The sequence below is a fragment of the Chinchilla lanigera genome, unplaced genomic scaffold (genome assembly GCF_000276665.1).
Source record: "Chinchilla lanigera isolate Chin_1 unplaced genomic scaffold, ChiLan1.0 scaffold00091, whole genome shotgun sequence".
Classification (NCBI taxonomy): domain Eukaryota; kingdom Metazoa; phylum Chordata; class Mammalia; order Rodentia; family Chinchillidae; genus Chinchilla; species Chinchilla lanigera.
In genome coordinates, this window is record NW_004955492.1 from 7730267 (window position 1) to 7752717 (window position 22451).

General features: G+C 44.8%; 1 protein-coding gene across 2 annotated transcripts in view; it reads left to right on the forward strand.

Moving 5' to 3' along the window:
* The window catches only part of Ttc13 (tetratricopeptide repeat domain 13), a 59714-nt gene extending 46914 nt beyond the window's left edge, over positions 1 to 12800 (forward strand). For both annotated transcript variants that reach the window (XM_005404982.2, XM_005404984.2), the window contains 8 exons: positions 1948 to 2031; positions 3328 to 3412; positions 5165 to 5274; positions 7721 to 7856; positions 8780 to 8859; positions 11002 to 11080; positions 11224 to 11303; positions 12090 to 12800. In XM_005404982.2, coding sequence (XP_005405039.1) covers positions 1948 to 2031; positions 3328 to 3412; positions 5165 to 5274; positions 7721 to 7856; positions 8780 to 8859; positions 11002 to 11080; positions 11224 to 11303; positions 12090 to 12204 — 769 coding nt within the window. In that variant the 3' untranslated portion in view covers positions 12205 to 12800. The remainder of the gene's footprint in view (positions 1 to 1947; positions 2032 to 3327; positions 3413 to 5164; positions 5275 to 7720; positions 7857 to 8779; positions 8860 to 11001; positions 11081 to 11223; positions 11304 to 12089) is intronic.
* Positions 12801 to 22451: the final 9651 nt, after the last annotated feature.

Consider the following 22451-nt stretch of genomic DNA (forward strand, 5'->3'; position numbering starts at 1 on the left):
TTTGCTATCACTGGCCTGGGGTGTCCATCTCTAAGGAATTCTAAAACATCACAGAAAGTAGTTGGGTGGAGAATGTTCTGTTTACTGTAATACACCAGTATGTCTGTTGGGGTACAAGAAAACCTCCCCCGCTTCCCTCCCAGCACGCAAGGTGTTCAGAGAAGTAATACTGGCTGATCATCACAGTTCTCTGGGGCAAGTTGGGGGCCCTGAGCTTATGCTTGGTCTAGAAACTGTGTGGATTGGGCACATGGGCAAAATGTTTACTTCTTTCCCCTCTTTGTGTGCTTAGCCACCCACTAAATAAATGGTGAACACATGCTAAGGAATATCAGCTTCCAAGGGATCCATGTTATTAGCAGCATGTCTTTTAATGAATTGAATTTTAGGTGAAATTTAGAAATGTAGTACTTGTGTCATGTCTTAAATACTTCTTGTTCCAGAAACCTGAATCAAGAAAATGCTGTTCATATAACTGTAACATGTAATTTTGGGTTTTATTGGAAAAGTCATTTGTATGTTTTTTATTTTTACAAAATAAATTTTCTTTCCCCTTGCAACTTGTATCTTTCTCTTTCTCATAAGTAACTGTGACATTTATAGCGAGATTCAGTCCACTCTCTGTAACCGAGAGCCAGTATCCTTCAGTGCATTGGTGTGCTTTGTGGTGGTGCCAAAGCAGGGAGCACAGGCCCCTGGCTTCAGAAGGCACACGACCTGGCAGAGAGCAGCTGTCATGTGGAGTGTGAGGTAGTCTGTGCTGGCCTTACATGCACTCCTGGTCAAGCCTCTGAGTGATGCTGGAGGTGTCAAAGGAGCGTAGAGCAGAGGTTGATGAGACCCAGACCAGGAGGTTGATGAGACCCAGACGGGGCAAGTTTGCAAGGTTGGAACACTGACTCATTCCTTATGGCCAGTGACCAATGTGCAGTAGAGAGTGTTGGAAATTGAGGCTAGAAGGATACATGGAATCCCAAGTACAAGCAACTATATTCCATGCTGAGGAATTTTTTTCCTGAAGTTTATAGCGAGCCATCCAGGGATGAGAGGCAGAGAAGTGATATGGACAGATTGGTACATTTTGATGATCACTTTGGATGCAGATGAACAGATTTGCAGTGGGCTACGTTAGGGATGAGGGAAGAAGTTGAAAGCTGGGTGTGAGTACCAAAGGCTTGAGGGCTGTGTGCCAGCGCACTGGTGAGGAAGAAGAGATACTCAGGATAGTGGCAGGAGCTCGGTGGGGGTAGGGGCTTAGAGAGCATCGGGAAGGGTGCCTGACTCCATTCAGGCATGCAGTTATTTCGGTTGACCATACAGTACCAGGAGAGAAGGTGGACATGGAAAAGCGCTGTGAAGGGAGTGAGTTTCTGATTGACAGTCAAGGTCTTGAGACTTGGGATGCCTGTGGAGAACCAGAGAGTGATATCTGGGGGCAGTTGGATGCAGTAATTTTTTTCCAGATGCTACTGCCCATAAAGTTCTGGAAGACAGTTTAAAGAGAAGAAAAAGAAGATAGGAATGGGAGGGATATGAGATTTGGAGTGGGCAAAGGAAAGGAATATGGACGAGAGCAGGAGGGCATTGGCAGATACAGAGGAGGACCAAAGTGTGGCTGCAGTATCACCTAGGGGTGCTTTAGAGGCAGGTGGCATCAATGTCTGAGCTTGCTTCAAGCTCCAGAGGGTATTCTTTCTCACTGTGGTGCCTTCCTTACCAGGACAGCCCAGACAGCCCGCACGGTCTCCTGGGATGTGCTGTCTTCGTACTCAGGGACTCGTCCAGCCAACTTCTAGAGTCATCTTTGCTGCATTATTCTCATAGAAATTCTATTTCATTTTTAGTTAACTAAAATTAGGTGTGGCTTCAAACGTGTTCCTTTGTAAAGAGAAAAAAGATTGTATTTTCTTGTTTTTAATTAATTTTAATTAATTTTCTTGCCTTTAGGGGACAGGTGATTAACATGAGATATTTAGAATATTTTGAGAAAATACTTCACTTTATTAAAGATAGAATTCTTGTTTATCATGGGTAAGTCTTCATTTTTCTTTTTCATAGTAATTTCATAAATTTTACATTTGTTCCATCTGTGAAATGCTAAAAGTAAGCCCACTGACAAACTGAACAAACTAGATCAAATGTTTATGTATTGTTTAGAATTTTCAGCCTTTCACTGTCACTTACCGTCCTCCTTTGTCATGGCATCACAGAATCCCCAAACATCAACTGGAGTATCTTTAACCTAACCGTACTGTGGCATTTCCAGTCTCTCTCTTCCAATTTATCAGTTAGGGAGTTCAGTTTTCAGTGCTTACATGGCTCACTACATGTGACATTCAGGTAAAAACAAGCCTGATGCTTTCCTTAGAGAAGCTACAAGGAACCTCTGCCATGCAGACACTGCCCACCTGCTGCCCACTCTTTTGTGTCCTCTAGATGGGCTGCTGTCCCTCAGTTCTCAACTGGAGCCCAGAGCCTGCTAGGATTAAACCTTGCCCTTACTTAGAACTGTAGTTGCTCCACACCATTCAGAGTGCAGTCATCTCATGGAATCCATAGGGGATTAGCTTCTGGTCCCCCAGCAGAAGCCAAAGTCCTCTGCTCAGGTCTCTTCCATAAAATGGCGTGGTACTAGTGGTACCTCGATTCACGAATGCTTTTGTTTGCAAACAATTTGGTTTGCAAATAAAGCGTTTGGCAAGATTTTGTTTTTGTTTGTGAACTCTGTGTTGAGTGATGAACATGACCGTAACTATCCTTCTCACACGAACAAATGGCCATTGTTTTCTAGAATCATGGAACAAATTAAGTTCATGAACAGCTGTCAACCATGTTTGCATATAACCTTTGCTTTTCCTCCCACATGCTCTAAGTTATCCCTGGATTCTTTGTGACACCTAACATTATGTACCTGCTCTGTAAATAATTGTTGCATAGCACTGTTTGTCAGTTAATGACAAGGAAAAGTGTCTGTATAGGTCCTGTGTGGGTTTTTTTTGTTTTTGTTTTTGTTTGTTTTTTTTTGGTTTTTCTCCGGTACCAGGAACCGAACTCACGACCTTGCGCTTGACAGGCAGGCACTTTTGCTGCTGAGCTAAATCCCCAGCCCCTCAGGTCCTGTGTTTTTGATCCTGGGTCAGTTGAATCTGGGATGTAGACCCTGAGGATGCAGAGACCAACTGTACTGCGCTGCTCATAATCCGGGACAGTTCATTTAATTAAAGTTAATGTAACAGTTACACATTATAGTGATTATTGTATATTATCTGTTATCACATTTCCACATGAATCTCAGATGGCCTTTCCTACCTTCCCTCTCTTTTTAAGAGCTAATAACCCTAAAGGATTGTTAGAAGTCAGAGAAGCTCTGGAAAAGGTACACAAAGTGGAAGACCTTCTTCCAATTATGAAGGTAAATTTATCATCAAAATTATAGTTGGATTTTCAAGGGGAAACGTACCAACAGCACTTTTAAAAAAAAAGTCTTAATTGTTAAGTGAATGTTTATAACTGTGTTATGTGTTTTTAAATTCTTAAGTAATCCATAGTTACTTAAACACATTCTGAGTAATAACCAAAATAGAAAATAAAGCACTGGATCAGAATCAAACAGAGAAATTTACTTGTGAGGAAACCACTAATACAGAAAGCAGAAGAAATGTTAAAAATGCATACTTCTGAGCCAGGTTTAGTGGCAGCACACCTGTAATCTCAACTGCTCAGGAGGCTGAGGCAGGGGAATCCCAAGTTCAAGCTCAGCCTGGGCAGATTAGTGAGACCCTGTCTTATAATTTTAAAAAGGCTGAGGATATAGCTCAGTGCTCCCTGGCCTAACCCCCCAGTATCAGCCACCAAAACTAGAAACCAACAAAAATCAGAGACAACCCCCGCAGTTGAATTTGGTCTCTGGTCACAGTGAGTCCTTCCACTGAATAATCAGAAGACAGAATGTAAGATAGTTGTCTACAGGACCAGATAGTTAAACACTGAGAGATTCTTGAGAGAAAGAAGCATGAGGGGAGCCTCATTTCCACCCCAGTTTTCTGCCAAGAGTGGTCACTGGAGCTCTCACCAGGTGACTAGAGCCTGAGCAGAGCACAGGGAAAAGGAGGTTGTGCAGGTGGGGTCTGTAAGATCACTGACCATTCCAGCCATCTGTAAGGAGGGAGGACATCCCACCTCAGCATCCAGCTTTAGCCCAGGATTATAGATACGTTGGTATTTTACAAATTCACACAGAAGTCTGTAAAGCAAAGTGTTTGCACATTTAAAGTGGGTAATAAAATGTTCTGTGTCAGCAGCTTCCTCAAAATGCACAGTATGCTATTAATGAAGATCAAGTTAAACAGACCTCATCCCCTAGAGGCAGCTTGTTAGCCATTATTGGGGATCAGGAGAGCCTGGTTTGCATTCTGCCCTGTCACTCTGGCTGGTGCCCCAGGACCATGTTCTTTCTTTAAGATACATCCATACCAGGTTTCCCCTGTCTGTTTTGAGGCTTGAATGAGAATTGGTGTACATAAGCATCAGCACATGTCTTCTGAAAGCTGCCTTCTCCAAGGAAGCTGGCTCCTGCTTTTGTACCTACTGTGGTCCTAATGGTCCACACAGGGGTGCATGTGTTCAGTCTCCCAGTTCCAGCCTTGGGGTACCTCACCTGGCTTGCTGTCACACACAACCCTCCCTCCAGAGTCACAGGAGAAGCAGTGCCCCCTCCTGCTGTATTGTGGCTTCTCACTAGGCCCATCAGTCTTAAAAAAAGCTGGGGTACGATTGAGTAACCTGATTGGGAGATTTTCCTGGAATAATGATAAAACCTGTGGGCTGGCATTTCAGGGTTTTCACAGGTATTCTCCCGAGAGTCCAGTCACTGCTTGCCAAGGTGGATCCTGAGAAGCTCACACTGTGCTGCTAGTGGGCCATGCCACACTGGCTAGAGGGCTTTGAACTTTCTCTGCGGGATTTTGGATTGTAGAGCTCACGTTGGGTCCGAGGACAAGGAGAGGTATCCTCAGTCAGTGTGGGACAGAGCACATGGTCTCTTGCATGCGGTGACCTCCATGACCCCACTTAGATGTGCCTAAGCCAGGTCAGTGTTGCGTAGTAGCCTTAGAGTCTTGATGAATCAGACACTAGTAACATGGGTCTTCTTTTTCCCCGAAAGCAGTTTAATACCAAAACGAAGGACGGGTTCACCGTGAACACGAAAGTTCCCAGCCTCAAAGACCAAGGGAAGGAGTATGATGGGTTCACGATCACCATCACAGGGGACAAGTATGTGTGCTTGAGGGGTGTGGACCTGCAGCTAGAGGCAGCGTGGGAGGGGCATGTACTTGGTGCAGCCCTGGGTGGTACGGCCTGAAAGTGTCCAGGACCAGTGTACATGTACAGCTGTAGTAGACCTTCCAGCACCTACCTTTTCTATCTGCCTCTCCTGGACCTCGTAGCCTCAGCTGTTGAGCAGGGGTTGAGTGTCCCGGTGGACAGCCTTCTCCTGGAGGTTTGGAGGTCTTGGTGGGTGAGGCTTTGATAGTAAAATGAAAAACAGCTGAGAGAAGGCCATTAAAGGAGTTTTAAAGTGTAAGTTTTAATGTATGACAGGAGTAGTACAGTCTTAATGTAGAAAATTTTGAAGGTGAAGGAAGATAAGCAGAATTAACAGAATAAAAATTAAATCATTTAAAAGCTGAGATTATATTACATATATTGCTTTATAACCTATTTTCTACACTTACTATCATGTTATGATTGTCTTCCCCAGTCTGTCTTTCTCACTTTTTAAATTATTTCTTTATTTTGCAGCACTAGGGATTGAACCCATAGCCTTGTGTGTGCTAGACAAGTGCCCAATCATTTTCTCATAAGTATTTTTAGTAATTTCATAATACTCTATTTCATAAATGTAGATTTTCTCCTATTGATTTTTTTCTGGTGTGGTTATTTAGGGTGTTTCTCATTTTTTTACTTTATAAATTACACTGTGGTGACCTTTTTTTTTTTTTGGTACTGGGAATCAAACTCAGGACCTTGCGCTTGCAAAGCAGGCACTTGTGCCACTGAGCTATATCCCCGGCCCCGACCATCTTTATTAGCTATAGTTTTCTTTACGTCTGAAATCCAGTCTTTGTCTGGGAGCCTCCATATCCCTTAAGTTTTGGGTGGAGTTACCTTAAATGACACCCTGACTATGCTTGATGACATAGCTGCGGAAGCTCCAAACCCCTTAAGGTTTCTGCCAGCACACTGATAAAGCTGTGACACTCTTTCTGTGGTCCCTCTGCCTCCTAGGCTCTGCTTTTCCCAAAAGCTTTTACTCTCAAAGCACAAGAAACCACTTTTTCAAAGCCACCACTCCATATCAAACCTTAAGTAGCCTTCAGGTTACTATGTCAGAAACTTCCAGCTTTATAGCTTTTTCTTGTCTTGGAGGTCTCCATCTCTATCCCAGGCCACTATCAAAGTACTTCGCCAATAAAGATGATTCCTCACAGGAGTTCTTGAGAGATGGAGATGGTTCTCACATAGGTCTTCAGGGAGATAAAGATGATTCCCCCCAGAGGATTTCCAGGGAGATAGAGATGATTCCCCACAGAAGGACTTCCTGGGAGATAGAGATGATTTCCTACAGAGAACTTCAGGGAGATGGGGATTATTCCCCCACAGAGGACTTGCAGGGAAAAAGCTATAAAGCTTGATTTCCCACAGAAGGATTTCTAGGGAGTGATACTCAGTGTAAGAATCACTCTCCTGTTCTTTCACACCTAGCACATCTTCCTGTGAGGACCTGGGCTATTTATCCTGGGCTCACCTCCACTTCCTAGTATCTGCTTTTGTTTCTCCCATCCCATGTTTAGGCCATTTCTTCCATGAAAACCTCAGGTTTCGGTTGTGCACAGTGGTGCCTGCCTGTACTCCCAGCTACTTGAGAGGCTGAGGCAAGATGATCATAAATTTGAGCCCAGCCTGGGCAACTTAGACTCTACCTCAAAGTCTGGGGATATAGCTCTGTGTTTGCCTCTCATGTGTAAGGTCCTGGGTTCTATTCCCAGCACTGGGCAGTGGGAGGGATCCCATTCTTCTCCATGCCTTCCAGATTCAGTCAGATCACTTCCTCTTTTGAACCCCTGATGAGCTACTCATGATCCTGAGCCTTGTCTCATCATCTGTGGCCTCTTCTCTCCCTCCCTCTAGCAGAGGCACCCACTGCTTTCTTTGTAGTACTGGGAATTAAGTGTGTTTTCTAATAGTATTTTGTGGTGAACTCATCAAATTTGACCTCCTTAGAGCCTTAGAGCCTCCATGGATGGTCAGAAGTGTGGACACAACATAACCAGAGACTTTCTGAGTTTTCTTCCCATGTAGCCCTTCCTCTGATGTTGAATCATAAGCAGAGTGGCTGAAGAAATCATTACTAAGTGTGTGTGTTCGCTGTGTCTTGGTTCCCTGGCTCTGTGTTTGGCTGTTGCCCCACCTGCAGCTTGCCTCATCCAAGCACCTGCAGTCAGACTACCACAGAGCCATATCCTCAGTGCAGCATGCAGGTGCATTCCTGAGCAGCACACCTCGCCTGTGTGCAGTCAGGAGGGCAGCCTTGTGTGGAGGTGCACTCAGGGCCACATGGACCTAGTGCTGCTTGGTTTTGCTTTTTTTCTTAACCTTCCATTTCAGGTCATTTGGACTGTGTGATACCTGCCTTTGACACATGTGTTTGTATTTTCAGAGTTGGCAATATCCTGTTTTCTGTTGAAACTCAAACCACAGAAGAAAGGACACAATTATATCATGCTGAAATAGATGCACTTTATAAAGATCTGACAGCAAAAGGAAAAGTATTGATTCTTTCATCAGAATTTGGGGTAGGTTTCTCTCTGCATTTTTCTTCCTGTGATTCTTTTGTAAATGTTTTAAATCCCGTGCTTGAACTTTCATGGAGATTGTACACTTTATGGTTGCAGTCAGATTGAATTGACCCACAAATCTTTCTTCTCTTAGTACTCATATAACCAAGAAATTTCCTGTGTTTTGCAACTGCAGTAAAGAGTGTGATAAATTTACAGTTCATATTGTCAGTACTGTGCCATGTTATAATAGTTGGGCTTTGATAAGATGTAGATAAAGAGTTGGTCCATGGTAAAGATGTCTGTTTTTCCCTCTGTCCTATCTTCCTTCAGTGTGCTTGATGCTCACAGTTGCACACTTAGAAAAGCTTTGGGTAGCTGATGCATTCTGATATGCTGATGGTAGTGAACACCACCGAAGTTGGCTGACTGGGCAGATAGCAGCCCTGGTGTGTGGCCTCTTCCCTGTGTAGCCTGCCCTCTCACATCATTTCTCTGACATTTAATCAGCTCTTCTGTGTGGCCCAGCCTCTAGTCTGAGATAATAATTGAGCATATTTATCACCTAAATCTCAATGGAAAGGACTAGACACAGCTAATCAGATTGTTTTGAGCAGGGACACACGTTGGAGAAAACCTATTGCGTGCTTTTTAAATTTTTAATGCAAAATGTATTTTGATATTCCAAGTAATGTTAGAGGACCTGAGATTCCATGTTTGATGAAAGGCAGCAATTTAGAAGCTGCAGGAAAACATTGTTGTGGGCTAAGCCCTCTGTGTGCTTCTTGCTAGGAATGTGGTGCGGTGAACATTGTGGTCAGCGTCTGAGAGGAAAGAAACAGCCCTCTCCCGCTATAATGGTGGTGTTTGTCTTGTCACCTTCAAATGTCCATTTGTGACCTAGAGTTTAAGTTGATGAGCTTGTGTGTCCTTCTTTCTAGGAGGCTGATGCTGTCTGCAACTTAATCTTGTCCTTGGTTTATTACTTTTATAATTTAATGCCCCTCTCTCGAGGATCTAGGTAAGATACCCTGGGATTAAATTTTTGTTTTATTTTGTTTTGTGTTTTCAAGACAGGACCTCACTATGTAGTTCAGGGTGGCCTTGAACTCACAGTAGTCCTCCTGCTTCAGCCTCCCAAGGGCTGAGATTGGGCCAGCATGGCCAGCTGTAAGATTGTTCTCTGTGGCTTATCCTTCCTTTTATGGTTTTAAGTACAAAAGGTACCTTCTATTCTCAGTTCAATACAAAATGATTTCCTGTCTATAATATCATCAAGAGAATTACAAATAGTAACTCTAAATTAACTTGCAAAAGTCTAGTAGAAAAGGGAGCTTTCTTTCACCAAAAGCTTATGGAAGACTCACTCTATGCCATGTAAGGCACTCTTTACACTTTGGTTTTGGTGTTTGCCAGTCCCTCATCCTACCCACTCATCCTTCCTTCATCCCACCATTAGCCTACCTAAATTTAACCTTAATGTGTTCATTCTTTTGGATCACCAACCCTTCCTTAACTTTTTTTAATCAATTCTTGCTACTCATAAGAGTGGACCAGAAGGTTGTAAGGTGCACTTAAAACAAGGGACTCATCTGGACTTCCCTTTTTGTTCCCTTTTCTCAGTAGGTTCTGCAGTAAATCATGAAAATGACGTATTGCGCATATTTGAACTTGGGATGTTTTGGGTAAAATACTTGTGTACCTTACATGTTTTAGAATATAAAACTCCCCTAAATGTGGCAGTCAATGTTGTTACAGTATTTTAAAGGCATTGAAACACAACAGGAACATGAATATCTTATTTTCAGCAGGATGGTTGTTAGCTTTGTCCACTGAATCAGTGACATGTGCAAGGCCTACATCCCTAGCACTGGCATTGTGTGGCCCCGGGGAAAGCCTCTGGCCCTGGTCCTCTGTCCTCTAATTGACTCTGCTGGCTGATGTTTAACAGTGGGGAGAGGGAGCAGCCTCTGTCCTCCCACACCCCTTGTTCCTACTTCTGTCCTGAAGCTGGTTGCTTCTGCTTCTGACACTTGATTCTGTCCAGACCCTTGTCATCCCCTGTCCCTGTGTCTAGACTTTGCTCCTTTCCCTGTGTACCCAGGCCCTGCCTGCCAGGTTTCCCTTGGCTTCGTCACCTCCCTCCTTGGCTGCCCTTTCCCTTGCCCCGTGGCTACCCTCCTCCCCGCTCCTGCTCACCTTTTCTTTACTCTCAATCCACCAGCCCTTGACCATGCAGCCTCTGTCATCTGCCTGGTGGGCACCTGGTAAACAACCCACAAATCAGTTCTCTTTCCATGGAGTCCTCCCGTGCTCTTGCCATCCAGCCCTGCTGGGTACCCAAGCCACAGCTCCCTGAGCCCATCACCGTGGCTTCAGTACCAGGTTCTGCAGGGTGCTGCCACTTCCTCCACCCAGCCAGACACTTTCTGCCCTAGCCCCCACAGGTGCCCACATTTGTCCAGGAGTGACTGGTACAGCAGTCAGTCACTGTGCTACCTTGGTGATTCATACTCACTCCCAGAGCTCCGAACCACTTGTTTCTTAGTGTACTCTGTTCTGCTTTTCTTCTCTGGAGCTTAAAAAGTGATTAATATAACCAGATGTGGTGGTACAACTAACCTCTAGTTCCCGTACTCTGGGTGGCTGAGGCAGGAAGATCACAAGTTTGAGTCCAGCCTGAACAACTTAGGGACTTGATGAGAACCCTGTCTTAGAAAATATAAAGGGCTAAAGGTGTAGGTCAGCATAAGACCTAGATTCAGTACACCCTCCAAATGTATTTACAGAGTTTATTGTATATATGCATTTTAAAGCCAAGTTTTGTAAAGTTGTTAAAAATGTAAGTGGGCACATTTTTAAACGTACAGTTTCATAAAAATAGAAAAACAACTAGGAAGAAAACTAATAAAAACACCTTTTTTTCTACAAAAGAGAATGTTCTTGGTGATTTTACCCTTAAGTTAGTACATCAGTATGTATTTTCATAATAAATTCAAAAATATTTTTAAGTAAAAAGTATTTTTATGTGGAACTAAATATTTAATGTTTTCGTCTCAAGAATTCTTACATGGAATCTTACTTTACGGAAAATACTTGGTGAGAGTTGACATGGTATCTGTCTGGGCCAGGCCCTGCTGAAGGCTGTTCTTTGTTTAAACAGTGTCATCGCCTATTCTGTCATCGTGGGGGCGCTGATGGCCAGTGGGAAAGAAGTAGCAGGGAAAATTCCCAAGGGCAAGGTACGGGTCACTGCTGAGGGGCTGGGCCATGTGTGAAGTCTTCGTCTGGGGACTCCTTTTCTATCGTATGTGAGCGAGACAGACCTCAAACTGAACCTCTCCCCTCTACATTAACCACACTTCTAAATTTCTTTCCTTTCTAGTTAGTTGATTTTGAAGCTATGACCGCCCCTGGTTCAGAGACCTTCAGCAAAATAGCTAAGAGCTGGATGAACTTGAAAAGGTAACATGTCGGGACTGAGACACGGCATCACTGGAGAAGGGATGGGGCTTCCTCCTATAGCCGCAGGAAGGCCACTGTTCTGTTGTTATCAGTTGATGCTAATTATAATGGTTTAATCTTCAGAGTTAAAATGTTTTCCTGCTGTATAGAGTGAATGATGGATAAAAATGAATGATACATAAAAAATACAGAAAATCATTTATGAAAAGGAAGTTACTGATATCTTATGTATATGATCAAGTATTTGTTTCTCTCGCTCTGTTTACCCTGGTCTCTGCTATCCTGTGTGCCAGGCTCTTGAGCTCTGGATTCTGGAGTGAAGTTGAACCTGCAGGGACACTCTGGGTGGTGGTTTAGCCTGTGTCCCAGGGCTTTTCTCCTCTCCAGTTTCAAAAGGTGGTACTTCATCGCACCATGGGGAGGGGCTGTGTGAGAGCCAGTGGGCACCAGCATGTGCCAGAGACCCCAGCAGGCCCATGCTTTGCTCATTCCTGGCATCCAGAAGCAGGGAGAGCAGCAGCAGGATGCGTGGCACACAGTCCTGTGTCTATCAGTTTCATTTTCTTTCCAAGGCTTTGGATGAGCTTCCAAGCAGCATGGGTCGCCAGGCCGCTCATGGAAGGCCTGGCTATCTGCTGCTCCTGCCTGCTGTCCTCCTGGTGCCCTGCCTCACACCCTCATGGGCTGTTGGGAATGAATGCAGCTAAGGAGTAAGGAACCCTGTGCTTTGGCCTTTTGTGTAAACTGTGTTAATGTTCACAACCTCCCTGTGTTTTTCTTTTTTAGCATCTCCCCTTCATACAAGACCCTCCCAGCAGTGTCAGAGACGTTTCCTACATTAAGGTCAATGATTGAGGTGCTAAACACAGACTCCTCTCCACGATGTCTCAAGAAACTGTAGTTATGCATGGAGTTTGTACATGTGAAGGGCCAGGCCTCTTGCTTCTTAAGTTATTTTTTAAAACATGGAATTAAGAAATTAGGTCTTTTATTACTTTTGATATCAATTTTTGATAGGAATTGAATACTTGAAATCATTTTCTTTACTTTCTGAACCATAAAATCATGAAAACAGGTTTCGGGGGAAAAACTACTTGACAAGGAAGGGACGTGTATGTATTACCTGGCAGCCTGATGGTTTCCACTTGTGAACTGACATGACTTCTTCCTTATGGCAAAAAGTATTTACTTCAAAAACCAAAAATTAGGTGAACAAAGCCAAGAACAATCAAGGAGTGTCTTCGTGCTGTGGGATATTTGGCTTCTCAGACTTTCCTCGTGTGAGCCACACGCCGGGCTTTGCTCCTTGGCTGGTGGGTACTCCGTCCTCCCAGCACTGTGGGTGGTCCATGGGCTGACCGCACGCGCCACAGCTGATAGCTGGGATCACTCGGTCCGAAGATGCACACAGTATTTGCCAATGTCCAAAACATTGAATTGCTGAACCATGTCTTGTCTTTGCTGGAAAAAATAAACCGCAGTGATTTCTATAAGTCACCAGTGTTTGGCACTGACTCACTTGTGAGTTTGTTTTGTTAACAGTTTGCTCTTGGGCCCGAGGATTTTCAGAAGGTTGCTGTCTTTTTTCAGACAAGTGAATGGCAGCAAGTAAAAGGGTTCATTAAAATGTTGCCATCTCCAAATCACTTTTAGTTTTTGGTTTTTGGGGATTTGTTTGTTTGTTTGTTGGAGCCAGACACTTTTTATTAACTGACCAAATGATAAAAACACCATGGTAGATACCTTAGTTCATCCTTCTAATAAACCTGTTGATCTGGTCTTCCCTATTTCCAGCATCTCCACCTTCCACAAAGTGGGTGGTCTTTTTCTTCATTCTACCTCATGGAGAAGATAATTTGAAGGGCCACAGGAAGTTACTTACCTCTTAGAAATATTTTCTAACAGTATAGATCTCAAGAATCAGATCCTCCATGCAGATGATGCCATATTTATCTGTTTATATCTCATCCCATTAAAACTAACTGAGCTCCCAGGCACTCAGCTGTCTTAAGAACTCAGACCTGGAGCAACCCCCGGGGCAGCTTGAGTCACCTCAGCATGAGGTGGACAGGCAGGCAGAAAGCTGTGGCCTGTGGGTACAGATGACGGAAAGGAGCAATGGAGCTGCACCAGGCCAATTTCTGCTCATGTAAGTAACACGATTTTAGCGTTGTTGGGAATCCTAGGAAGTAGCATGCTCAGGCACAATTGCCTGGAGTTCTAGAAAATGGCCCATCACCCACCCTATGTGCCTGATAACCTGGGCCAGGGTGGATGGGGTTCAGCAAAACATTATAAGCAGCTTGATGTGGTGGATGAGAAGATCTTACGTCAGGAAGGCCATAAAAATATTATTTAAGTTCTTCAACATCTGTAAAAGTAAGAAATTGTACTAAAAACCAACTACAGTTCCATCAAACAAATTGTCCTCAGGTTAGAGCTGTTTTTAAGTGTAAATCTTCCTTTAAAATACATGTTAGGTTTACTTTTTGATTGAGACCTTTTGAGCATTCTGAGGAAACAAGACTGTGGTTTGTGTCAGTGTATGGTCCTGTCTCATCCTCCTTTAGCCTGCTGACTCCACGGTGTGAGAACCAGAACTCCCAGATCCACCTGTGGCTCCATAACCTGCCCTGTCCTGCACTCCAGCCGAGATGTGTGGGAGGTGTGGTAGGAGTGGCCATCGGTGTCCCCTGTACTTGATATGCTGGGCTGATGGTGCAGTCAGCATGTGCTTTCTGCAGGGTATTGGTTCTAGGTCCAAAATCCAAGGGTGCGCGAGTCCCTTACATAAAACAGTATAGTATTTGTGCATATCTGCTCACATTCTCCCCTATACCTTTTCTTTTTGTGTTGGGGGTGCCTAGGAATTGAACCCTGGGCCTTACAATACTAAGTGCTCTAAAACAGCTACATCCCCAGCCCTGTGCTGTCTGCTTTAAATATGTGTCATTATTATATGTCTAGATGACATATAATACCTGGTACAATATAAATGCCATGTAAATAGTGTTATATTGGGTCATTTATGGAGTAATGACAAAGAAAATCATTATATGGGGCACAGCCCCATATTAAGTGCAAACTCCATCTTTGGATGTTTCCCTCATATGCGCTGGGTGCACTATTTATGCACAGTAGTTCTCTTAACTATAGCCATTACCTTCAGGAACCCCGAGGCAATTCACTCCTCTGCCTACTACAGTAGTAGTTGTCTGAGGATCCCCCTGTTCCTGAAGAACTGGAGATAGGTGTTAGGAGCTGTCAGGAGTGTCCTGGGGCTCCACCTTTGCCCCGTGGCCCTATACTGTCCTTCACATCTGCCTCCCAGAGCCCTTCCGCAGAGCATCTCACACCTCACTTTCCCCTCCTAGCCTGTTCTGTTCCTCTTGGACAGTCCTATTTTCTGACTCCTGAGATGTACTCAGCCCCCACCATTCCACATTGTCCCGGATGACTCCTCTCTTGTAGCCTGGCTGGCGCAGCCCCATTGCCCCTCTCCCTCATCTGCACCCATGGGCCACAGCTGTCTGTCCTCATGCTCAGGTGATTCAAGCTGCCCAGGGAGCTACTCCAGGTCTGAATTCCTAAAAACAGCTGAGTGCCTGGGAGTTGAGTTAGTTTTAGTTGATTTAGGTGTAAACAGCTATCTGCAGCTACTGGGCCACACCACCTAAAGTCCTAATTGGGCTGTAGAAAAAGTATTTCCACAGAAACAACCCCAAATCAGGTTCTGTAGTGCTAAGTTAACCATACATGCATTTGGTGTACAGATTTGCTTGAATGTCCCAGCTGTCAATTTTATCATGATACTCTGACATTAAATATGTGGATTTTTTTCCCACACCAATCAGTTCTCTAATTTTGTAGATACTGTCAGGGTCTGGGAACAGAGAGGGCAGGGAGCTCAGCCTGAGGGAACAGAGACCTCAAGAGGACACAACACTGGAGCAGGGAACGTGAGACTCCTGGAGGCTGACTTTGGCATGTTAGCATGTCCCCTTTGGTTTTGTTAGTACTATCATCCAGGGTTATGGTGTTCTTCATTAACAATGGGAGGATCATGTCAGGATGCAGGGATCATGTGAAGTCAGTCCCGAGGTCACAGGTGACTCAGTTGTGTGTAAGAGGGTCAGGGGCCAGGGTGAAAAGGGCTCTGCCACATGTGAACACCAGCTTGTCCCTGGCAGAGGGGCCTACAGGTGGCATAGTCAAGGCAGAGAAAGGATAGGGCTCACTACAGTGTATTCCCTGGGGACCCTACCACCTGGGGACAGGTTGTTTGATCTCTCTGGCCTAACTATATTGGAAGGTGATAAAACTGAATACGCATAAAACTTTTTTTCCAGCTTTGAAATTTTGATTTGTTGTATATTGAAACAATTAAAAACTTACATTTTCTCTGATTAGCTAATTTGGTAAAACTCAGAAAAATCAGAGCCAATTGAAAATAGTCCCTTTTGTGCACTTGATCTAACCACAAAGGCATTTACATCAGCAGAACCTTTCTCAAAGGTCCTCTGTGTTTTGACTCCCATGTGGTAAGTGGTTAGAGACCCACCACAGAGAGACTGGCTGGTAAATAACATAGTTCCTACCTCTTGATTTCATCAGGCCAGGCCATGTTTGGCATACAGGCTAAACTAATTTCACAGTGAAATGTTGCTTTTCCTCCCTTGGTGGAGTGGAGAAGCAGAACTGAGAAGCTCTCGTAGGGCAGCCTATGAGACCCTTTTCTGCTCCCAGGTGCCTCTTTGACAGCCACTCTGTCCTTAATGTCGAAAGGTGGAAGCAAAGTGGCTCCAACTCATTCATTGCCCTAACTCCTGGACCCCCCACACTCAGGCAACTGCTCCCTGCGTGTGTTGGTGGAGGGTTGCTCCCTGCCTCCTCACTGTCTCCTTACGTGTTCATGCACACACTTTCTCACCACCACCTTTCAGTTTATTAATACATAAAAACCGAGGTGCTCCCACTGGCTTTAGGAAGATGTCCCCACTGTGGCCAAAGCCTCCCCACATACTCTTTCCAGCTTGGCAGACTTGCAACCCCCGAGTGACCTAACCCTGAGTTCTGAGATTGTCTGGCCCATGCATCTTACACGTGTGTTCACTGCATACATTTCTGCTGTCTTCTGTGCTTGTCGTGACTACAGCAACTTAGTCATTAGGAAACAGGTCCTCTAGAACCTCACCTACGGTGAAGTAGCTCACCACTTACTGTATCTTGATTACAAATGGTGGTAGTCTGCTTTTTGTCCAGGGAGATAACACATTGATAATTGTGGCAGAAAGATCACCCAATGCCCCACAGTAGACAGGAATTTGTGGTCTGTGTCACAGATGAGAACACTCATGCTGTGAAAATCTTCCTCGAGTTACAAGGTCAAGTTACAGAGCAGGAAAAAGGAAGAAGAGGGGATGTGAGTCTTCACCACATAAACCTCTCTGTGTCTCGCTCACGCAGACTTTTGTCCACCAACAGTGCCTACTGAGACCCCTCCGTGGGGCCTAGCCCTGAGTCAGTGCTGGGACAAAATGCGTAAAGCTGTAGATGCTTTAAAGAAATAGGGAAAAAGGTAACAGTCCAAGGTGTTGGACAGTTACTTTCTGCTAAGTACATAATTGTGTTTATTGCTTAATCTTCATGGAAAATGCCTAGAATGGGAACTAGAACAATGCCTAAGGAAAAGTGTAGGAAACACAAGAAACATACATTAAACCAAGCAGCCAGCAGACGATGGAGCTGGGGCTTACACCAAGCTGACTCGAGAGCCTGGTCTATACCCACAGATGCTGCCAGAGAAAACCATGAGTGTGGTAGGGTAGGACCTCCTAAAGTCCTCTGAAGGGCCAGTGGGACAGCCGAGCCGAGAGAGATGCTTAATCTTGGCCCTAAGTCAGTCCCTCTGACATGCTTCAGGTTTGAGCTTGCTTTCACTTTGCTAAGTCACTCCAACTTAAGCCCTGGGAAAAAGGGTTTCTGCTGGCTCACTAACATTGGGCAATAGAGAGATTCCCTGTTTGTAAGATGGGTGCTTTTTGCCAGGTGCCATGTGGCAGATCCCTGAATGACCAAGAGCTACGTAGGAACGTCTGCTTTCAAAACTATGTGAGGAAGGTGGCCTGGTCCAACCAGACTTGATTCCCTTCTGCCTTGGTGTAGGGTCGCAGTGCCTGCCAGCAAACAGACAGCTGGCTGAAGTCATCAGAAGCAACATATGGCAAAGCACCAGTGGAGAAAATTATGGAAGCTCTGAGTGAGGATGCAGGGATGGCATCTGCACAGTGGAGTGTGGCTCTGGAACCCTCTGGGGCCTGTTTGGCTCTTCCTTTTCTGGAAAGGGTGCTTACCAGGAAGTAAGGAGTTGACATTTAGTGGCTAAAATACATTTCAGTAATGGCAATACACCTCTGGGTCTACCACCTTTTTTTCGATTGGTGTAGATCAGTACAGTTTATAGAGCAGTTCTGTTTCACATTAGTCAGGAAAATTACCCAGACCTCAGCCTTTCCAAATGAAAATGCCATATGTCCTCTGGCCCTGTGCCCATGCATGCCAGCTCTGTCTACAGCTCATGCCCCCTCTGTAAATGCAAGTTAAGCCCTGTGGATGCCTTGAAAATGGATATGCCTGTGTCTTTCCCTTTGGCAGACACAGTGTTAAACAGTGACTCTTCCCCCACCAAGAGCCACATCCGGAAAAGATCCTCTGCATCAGACTTAGAGAAACTTGCAGTGGGACACAACCTTTCCTATAGTGTAGAAAGATTTGCCATAAGGGTCAAAATCATTAGACCTGTTTTCTCATTTGGGTGGTAAGAGAGAAAATCCATTCATATTAGCATAGAGAGGAAAGTTTCCTGCAAGGACACAGATTTGTCCCTGTTCACCCTGTAGCCTAGCAGATGTCTCCTGCCCTTTAAATCACATTCTCAAGGGTTCTCCTCTTTTAGTCCCTACTGCCCAGACACATCTGCCCTGCCTTTTAGTCACCGTTTGGGCTCTCAGGGAAGTTTGTAGTTTTCGTAGTAGTACTCCCATCCACCTAGCCAGTTCCTTGCCATGTGACTGACAGTTCACATGTAAAGTCACATGGCAAGGAACTGGCTGGGTGGGTGGGGATAGTACTAGGGAAAGGTTTTCCTAAGGATCTTTCTGGTATATAAAAGCCCCCAAATATATATTTGCTTAAATAAATTGTAAATTTCCTTATGTTAGAATGCTATGTGGCTATTGTTTTAGTTACTTTTCTCATTGCTGAGATGCATTATTCAACACCCAGAGTTAATGGAAAAAAGGTTTATTGCCTTTCACATTTTGTAGAGGTTTCAGTCCATAATCTGCTAGTTCCAAAGCATGGTGACATGTCAGAGGGGCATTGTATAGGGGAAACATTTCATGGCAGAGCAGGGAGGAGGCAGCAGTAAGCAACAGCAGCAAGCCTGCCTTTCTCTTTTATCCCACCCAGGCCACACAAACTGTATGGTTGATGCCACCCAACCCAGGATGGGGCTTCCCATTAGCCACACTCAGAACAATGCTAAACAAATCAGTGGACTAATTTAGTTGTCATGCCCTTAATTCATATTTGCATATGTTTAATCTACATTTACACAACCTAGATCCAGCTATCTCAGGAAAGCCTTACCTATGATCGTATGAGGCTTTGAGGAAACATTTAGATACAAGCATGACAGCTATTAAAATTATGTTTCAGGATATTTAAGAAATTAGAAAAATGTTTCTAAAATTGAGAGAGGGGGAAAGGCACAGAGTAAGTTTTTTTGTTTGTTTGTTTGTTTGTTTTTTTGGCAGTACTGAGGATTGAACCTAGAGCCTTAGTATTGAGCTACATCCCCAGCCCATTTTTTATTTTGAGACAGTGTCTCACTAAGTCACTAAATTTCCCAGGCTAGTCTCAAACTTGTTATCTTTCTGCCTCAGCCTCCCAAAGAGTTGAGATTACAGGTGTGTGCCATTGCACCTGGCAAGGAGAACTATTATATAAAATTTATTACTATATATATATGTATGGAGACACACATGTATCATATAAAATTTATTTTATTATTGAATACATGTATTTGGAGAAAATACCAAAAATGTGTACAATACAGCATATTTGTATTTTATATATGTTTTCTCTATTTTTCAAACGCTTCATTACATTTACTGTTTTTAAAATCAATATAGTCTTTTTTTGAGAGGGGAACTAGGAATTGAACTCACACCCTCATGCTTGCCAGGCAGGCGCTATGCCACTGAGCTAAATCTCTGGCCCATTATAGTCTTATTTTTAAAAATTAAGTGACAAAATTAATTGAGATGGAAAAAACTCATTTACACCCTGAATCTGAGCCTGAGATATTTTATAATTTCCAAAAAACTCATTTACACCCTGAATCTGAGCCTGAGATATTTTATAATTTCCAAAATTAATATATATAAATAAATGCACAAAAGTTTACCTAAGGAGAATAAGTAGCTCTTTTTAGTAATGGTTTGGAGGAAATAGCTCAGTATCTTTTCTTTAAATCTTTCAACTGTCTTATCTAAATGCTACTTGCAAAACCCAGACTTTGAAAAGGGTTCTGGCCTACAGTCAGTGTTTCAGAAATCAGCTTTTAAAGCTTCTTTAAAAACTGAATCTGTAGTCTTCAGTGCATTCTTTCTTTCTTTCTTTCTTTCTTTCTTTCTTTCTTTCTTTCTTTCTTTCTTTCTTTCTGTACCAGGAATCGAACTCAGGACCTTGCAGTTGCCAGGCAGGTGCTGTGCTATATCCCCTTCAGTGCATAATTTAAAGCTGGCTGTCTTAGTTACTTTTCTCTCATTGTTGAGACAAAGTACTCAACACCCCAAATTAAGGAAGGAAAGGTTTATTTAGCTCACAGTTGGTGGAGGTTTCAGTCCATATCAGCTGGCTCCAAGGCAGAGTAGCATGGTGAGGGGCAACAGCTCAAGGCAGCAGAAGACAGCAAAAGCAACAAGAGCAAAAGAGGAAAAGCAAGCCTCTTTTCCTCCCTTATACTGTATGTCGGCTTACTGCCCACACCATCTCTGTGCCCTCCTCTTCCACAAGCTCAGGATGTTTACAAAGTGAAGACCCTGGCCCCCTGCTAAGTCACTTAGTTAAGCTTCTAAACTTCTCAATTTTCAAGTTGACAGACTATCAACCATTACACTGGAATGATAATAATTCTAGCAGTAAGTGGGACTGAGATAGTGCAGTCAGGGGGGAAACTCCCCTAGGAAGCAGCAGCCACGCGGTTCCAACTTGGCTGCTGGTTGTGGTTTACAGCAAAGCAAAGGCTTGGGGAGGGATGTTCTTGATGGGTAGCAGACAAGGAGTGGCTGCCTCAGTAGTCACCTCCTCATCCCCTCACTAACCAGCACCTGTGGGCTCACAGAGTTAGACCACGGAGGAGCATCCCGTAAGAGGTTTAGATGGAGTTTACGGGGACTCCTGGAGATGCAAGAAGAGATGAGTGAGGAAAGCGTGCTGCCAGTGTCGGGAGCTCCATGTGTAGACCTCGGGGTTTCCCTGCACCACCAGGCAGACCTGGGAGACACCGAGGCTTCTAGTTGCCCTCCCACCTGCCATGTCTGCTGTTCACTCCCAGCTCTGGAGCTCTATGGACACCTCCTCAGGCTCAACTTGACTCTTCTCTTGCCCTGCCCACGACATGGCCAGACCGGATTGCCACTCCTTCCCATCTGCTTTTTGTTGCCCCTCTCTCCTCACTTCCATCTGGGCTGCTGTGTCTTGGACTTGACTCAGCAAGAAGACATAAATCATAATGCAAAGTGATGGCCATGCAAGACAACATAACAAGTACAGTGTGAGAACCAAAAGGACCCGATAGTTCGGCCTCAGGTGGGTGGCAGGGATTTGGCTACACAGAGGAAGCGAGAGTGTAAGGCATTGGAAGATGAGTAGAAATTTGCTAGGTAGAGAGAACTTTCTGAGATGAGGCCAACTGGAGAGAAAATGCTCAGACATGGCCTTGGGAAGAGCATAGAAGCAGAAGGAACGGTGAGTGGAGGAGAGAGCCTGAGGGAAAGGAACTTCTGCCACTGCCTGCACCCTCCCCTTGGGTAGCCCCGTGAGGAGGCAGAGCATAACCTCAGGTGCGGAGGACAGGTGAGACCAACAGGACCCACAGGGCCAAGAAAACAGAATAAAGGGGATCAATGCAGTTAGAGAGAGGAAACAAGTGTTGCCTATGCACTCAACTGGCAAGGGGGGCAGCCCCGGGAAGCCAAGGGCCTCATCCTTCTCAGCTTTCCTGCACTGAAGGACATCCCTGGTCTGGGACAGATGGGAGAGGCTAGGGCTGGGTGCCAGGTCCTGTGAGACAGTGTCCCTGGTCCTCTCTGGGTGCCATCCCTGACCTGAGGCTGAGACTGCAGGAGTTGTGGGGCAGGAGCAGCTTCCCTAGCTCCATATGTAGCTCAATCGCCATCTGTATCAGTTAGGACTCACTGGAGGAACAGATGTAATATAAAATACTGTATATTGTACACCTACCCAGGCAGCGGCAAGGAGTGCCCAGGCTCCCTTCCCCTGTGGTCATTGTTTGTCTCCACACCTAGAATCCTACCATTTGGCTTAGTGATGGCTCACAAAATGCAAGAGCTGGTCACTAGCTCTGAGTGCTGCTCCGTGTTCCCTCTTAACCCCTAGGCCTGCTGCGTGGAGGAGTGTGGCCCTGCCAAGGGGGGACAGGAAGCTCACTGTGCAGTTTGTACCCTGAGCCTCCTTGGCACTTGCTGCGTGGCAAGCACTTGGCCAGGGGGTGAGGGAGGAGCAACAAAGAAAGAAAAGAGCCCAGCTTGTCTTCAACTGTTAAAAGGACCTGAAATAGCCATGGGTGAATGCCAAGGGCCTCACCCACTGGTAGAGAAGACAAACACAGCAGGCATCCATGTCGAGAGGACAGGTCATAGCTGCAGTTACTGGTATGTGCTGGGGAAGGGACTGCCAGTGTGCCAGCTCTGCTGTTGTCTCATACACTGCTGGGATGTTGATGTAGCCACTCCTTCCTCTCCAAAGTGAAGAAACTGAGGCAAGTGTTGGTAGAAGCTTTCTGTGAGCCACACTCCTCCCATTGACCATCTCTGTGGAGACAGGTGCGTGATAGCAGTG